At 40.4% G+C, this 4,982-nt stretch overlaps 1 protein-coding gene across 1 annotated transcript; it reads right to left on the bottom strand.

The window, feature by feature from the left end:
* Window positions 1-1,270: 1,270 nt before the first annotated feature.
* On the bottom strand, window positions 1,271-4,531 carry LOC126627085 (L-Ala-D/L-amino acid epimerase-like). The gene is made up of 7 exons (XM_050296509.1): window positions 3,875-4,531; window positions 2,939-3,049; window positions 2,642-2,858; window positions 2,164-2,497; window positions 1,976-2,037; window positions 1,807-1,879; window positions 1,271-1,675 (listed from the first exon to the last, which is right to left on the bottom strand). Coding segments are annotated over exons 1-7 (1,152 nt in total). The 5' UTR covers window positions 4,229-4,531; the 3' UTR covers window positions 1,271-1,674.
* Between the last annotated feature and the right edge of the window lie 451 nt (window positions 4,532-4,982).

Below are 4,982 nucleotides of genomic sequence, written 5' to 3' on the forward strand. Positions count from 1 at the left end.
GCAGCCCAAACTCACGCCCAAATCCAAATTTATGCCATTGGGAAGGCCTAAGGCGCAACAGAAGCAATGGAGGCCCATGAGGTTTAAGGAAGCAGTGGATGCCCTTAGAAATATATATATATATACTTTTTTTTTTTTTTTTAAAGAAGGGATTACTATATTAAAAGTTACGACTTTAGTGTGAATTCTATCATGGTTGATAGCGGCTTATAAATGCCCCACCCTTGGCAACAATGCTTCGTCTAAGCAACCTTAGTTGACCCTTGAGATTAAAATGAAACCCTACCCCCTAATGGTAGAGGCTTATAAATGTCCACCCCTGACACCCATGCTTCGTGCGGGCAACAACGGTCGACCTGTGAGATTAAAACTAAACCTACCCCCTACAAATGCCCTACCCTTGACATTTATGGATTGTACAACAAACTATGGTTGACACATCAGATTAAAACTAAACTCTACCCCCTATAAATGCCTACCCCGACACAATTGGTTTGAACGGGTAACAATAGTTAACCGTGAGATTAAAACTAAACCTACTCCATATTGATAGCCGCTTATATAAGCTCCACATCAGGAACCAATGCATCGTGCAGGCAACAATAGTTGACCCGTGCGCCCGAGTTTGCATAGTTTTGTGTGCCAATTTTTTCATGCGTTGAGCTCGTCTCGTTTTGCATGCCAAAAGTATATCTCGTTTTCCGTGCTCCGAGCCCGTCTCGTTTTCTGTGAGTGGAGCCCGCCTTAATTTACTTGCGCAGAGTGCATCTCATTTTGCAAGTTGCATTTTTTCTGCACCGAGACCACCTCGTTTAGCTTGATAGAAGTTCATCTTTTCGTGAGCGGAGACTACCTCATTTTCTATGCACCCGGGTTCGCCTCGTTTAGCATACACAAAGCATATCTCGTATTGTGTGCCGCATTTGTTCGTACGCGAAATCCACCTCGTTTTCCGTGCATGCACAGAGCCTGCCTTGTTTCTATGAGTGGAATACACACCATCTTGGGAGCACGAAGTCCATCTCGTTTTTCGTGCGCTAGGATTCGACTCTTTCTGCTTGCACAGAGTCGCCTCGTTTTGCGTGTTGCATTTTTTCATTGTAAAATCTCATGTACATGGGATTTGGAATTGAGGAAGCATCATTATCCATTGAAGTGCTCCTTCAATGATTCATGTTCTTGTGCTGCAGAAGCCTCTGGTTCCTCTACCAAACAGCCTACCAAACTTCATGTACTCTTCAATTGTAGAAAATAAACCGAAAATACGTCATTGACGTTCTTCAAATAGTACAAGTATTGTTATTCAGATTCAAAGTTCTCTTCGCAATCACGACAGTAGTAGTATTCCTTCCGGACACTGACATACATAATTCAAGACCGATATCTAATCGGATAGACTACGCAAGGTACAACAAGACTTGACGAATGGAAGTTCTAAAAAATAGAGAGGGGCAAAAAGACTGAAAAATGGATCCACATTGCCTACTTACACAGACTAATCAGCTAAAAGCTATAGCGTGGAAATTTGCAATGCCGAATGCTATTCTGATCTACGAATTCAAATGTTTCATCTTGAGAACAAACAACAGCATTTGAAAAGCTCCATCCCTGGGAGCTGTTTTCCACCCCTCAAACGCTGCTCGGAGTTTAAAATGTTGGGTTCCAAGCTTCGTCTCTGCAGATAACTCTACATGGTTAGAGCGACAAAGGATATAACAATGAACTCTTTGTTAGTTACATTTGCGATAACATTTCCCCGACTGAGAGTTAGAGAAAGAATCAGATGGCAAAGATTTTACGACTTACCAAGCAATATTGTCCCAGTGCAGAAATCCACCATGGCCTCTGGCATTTCTGAACTTATAAACCGCACCCGAAACTAGCCACAAAATGAAAAAAGATAACCAAGGGCTCGATGATAAGCATAAACCAACGGATGGCAAAATGCCTTGAAGTTACAGAGAAATCGCAATACCTTCGTAACCCTCCAGAACCGGATCTTCTGATAGCAGCAGGGGCGTGTCTAGGTCAACAAACCTGTGCAGAATGCAAACACTTACTGATGGATGTGGAAATAGAAAGCGAAAGAATTTCAGGAAACTAACAAAACCAGCAGGAAATGCAAACAATTTTATCTTTTATGGAAAGGAAAATGATATTTACTTAAAGCACCCCATGCCAGCAGCAAGATGGCCAGCAAAACCCATGGCCAGTCTAGTCTCGACCATACCACCAATCATCAGATCCAATCCCGCTGCCTTCGCTACCTCGATGATTTCAAGGGCTCGAACAACCCCAACTTTAGCAAGTTTAATATTAATTACATCAGCAAGATTTTCTTCCACTATTTTCTTAACATCAGCCAAACTTCGACAGCTCTCATCAGCTGCAACTGATACTCCATATTTGTCTTTCGCAACGCGGTAAACATTTCCAAGGCCTTTCCAATCATCTCTATGAACCGGTTGTTCGAAGAGAAGAGGACTCACTCCCACCTCTGAAAGTAAAAAAACAAGAAAATATTTCAGAAACTCATTCATAGGGTTTTTCAGAGTTTTTTTTACTTTTCTAAGGGGAATCAATATTCTGTTTGCAGACACACATGCTAATAATAGTAACTTCACTTCTCTGCATCATTTACCATGTAATTTTTCAAGAACTTGGATAGCTTCATCAGAGTTATATCCTTCGTTAGCATCCAAGATAAAATAGCAATCAGGGTGAACATCACGTATAGCTTGAAGGACTTCTATGTCTGAATTCAAATTCTTTCCCACCTTAAGCTTTAAGGTCTTAAATCCTTGTTCACGGTACTTTGAAGCTAATTTAGCAGCTTCAGCTGCAGAAACAATCGGAATCTGCACATATAAAGTTCAGTCCACATTTCACTGTATAAAGCAAATTTTAGTTGCCAGAGTTACTTGAAGAAGAGCTTAACTGTTATATCAGTAATTACTGTGTTTGAAGCTCCACCAAATAGTCTCCACAAAGGGACACCGATACTCATAGAAACTGCATCGATAATTGCCATCTCAACTCCTGCCCTAACCTTGAATTGAAATACCAACATATAAGATTTCGAAAACCCTTAATAATGCTATACATAAAGATATCAAATTGCCAAACAAGTAGTTCTGCTGATTTTCATCAATAATTGCATATGATTCGTGTGATCAGGATCGAAAATCCAAACAAAATGCTTGACTTGAGAAAACCAAGTTTTGTACAAAGCCTAAACTTGCTCATACTAATCACACTCAACTCAGTTAAGCCTAAATGTTACAAGTTGGGGTGCAAAATGTGAACTTTCCACGGAAAAACCATCACTCTAACACTACTCCCATTTCCTCTATTCTTTTCCCTACATTTTCTCAGCAAGCAAACAAAAGATAAGATCTTTATACCCAAATTCCAACTAAATTCAACACAAAAATTGTTCAACTCACAAAACCACCACATCCAATCAAAATACAATACTCAAACACCAAAACCAACAAATGAACCCTTCACTCTAACAACTGCATAAGATTCGCGTGATCACGATCGAAAAGCCAATAAAAAAGCTGACGTAAGCAAACGAAATTTTGTACAAAGCCAATAAAAAAGACAGTTCTCAAAGCAAAGGAAAAACTTGCTCCCACTAGGCACACTCAACTCAGTTAAGGACTTTCCCGGGAAAACCATTCACTCTAACAACTACTCTCACTTCCTCTATACATTTTCCCTACATTTTCTCAGCAAACAAACAAAAGATAAGATATCTATAACCAAATTCCAGCTAAATTTAACTGCAAATTTATCCAATATCACAGTAAAAAAAAAGTAAAACCCAATCATGTAAGCGTTAAAAAGTAATCTTTCCACTCATACTCACAGAAGCAAATTCATATCCAGGAAGAATCCCACCAATCTCCCCCAAAACCGAACCCAACGTCATCGCCGGACTGCGAAGCAAGAACTCGCAGGCCTCCTTAGCCTTAACCATGGCTGTCTGCTGATCCTCTGCAGTCACAAAGGGCAAGATCGGAGTTTCACCCCACCCCACGCACCCGTTACTCAACTCAACCCGCACGGCCACATTCTCCACCCTCTCCAGACGCGAAGTCGCAATCGTGAACGGTGCAGTCAGCGGCACGTTCAGCGGCCGGTTTTCTGCTCTCTGCACGTTCACCGTGAAGGTTTCCAGCAGATTGCTGAACCCAAAAGTGGTGGGGGTGACCAGAGCCATTTTTGGGGTGAATCTCGAAAAAGGTTTTGGTTTTTTGGGGTTTTGAGTGGAAGGAGGAGCGGAGCAGAGGAGCAGAGAGTTGGTAGGTGAGTGGAGAGAAAACCCAATTCGATAGGGACTCGTGGTGTTTGCTCTTTAGCTACCGATTATTGGTTCACGGACCTCTGGAGGGCTTTCATTGGTTTGTGAGGAGCATCTGCATAGCTGCCTTGAAATTGTTCTTCTTGTTGCACAGAGCTTCAGCAGACCAGAATACGACTGGTGGCAATTTTTTAATTCAAATTTTGATTTTTTTTTTCATTTTTTCATGTTTCGATAATAATTATTTGAACTACTGTTTGTAGTTTGTCCTTGTATCTTTCTGTGCTCACCGTGTAGTGGTGGTCCTGGTGGATGCATCTGTGTTTACTTGGGATTTCCTTGTTGCGATAAATTAGTGTCATATAAGTTATTTTTTTTGGTAAAATATTATGAGCGATTCAATTTGTTTTTAGATTTTTATTGAAATTTTATAAAAGTTAGGATGCTTCAAACATTACAAATTATACTACTTATTTGCCTACAATTGAAGAAAAGGTTCCTAACTTTCAGTTTTATGATTCCATTTGGTATGACTTTATCTATGGATCCATCAACAACTATTTGAATGCAAGGAAAGAGTTAATTATGATTTTGAAGCCTTATATCTTTCGTGAAAGTTATGTAGGTTACTACAATTTTGGGAAAGAACGAGTCTTTGTTTCTACCATGCGAG

The sequence above is a fragment of the Malus sylvestris genome, chromosome 6, assembly GCF_916048215.2.
Source record: "Malus sylvestris chromosome 6, drMalSylv7.2, whole genome shotgun sequence".
Classification (NCBI taxonomy): Eukaryota; Viridiplantae; Streptophyta; class Magnoliopsida; order Rosales; family Rosaceae; genus Malus; species Malus sylvestris.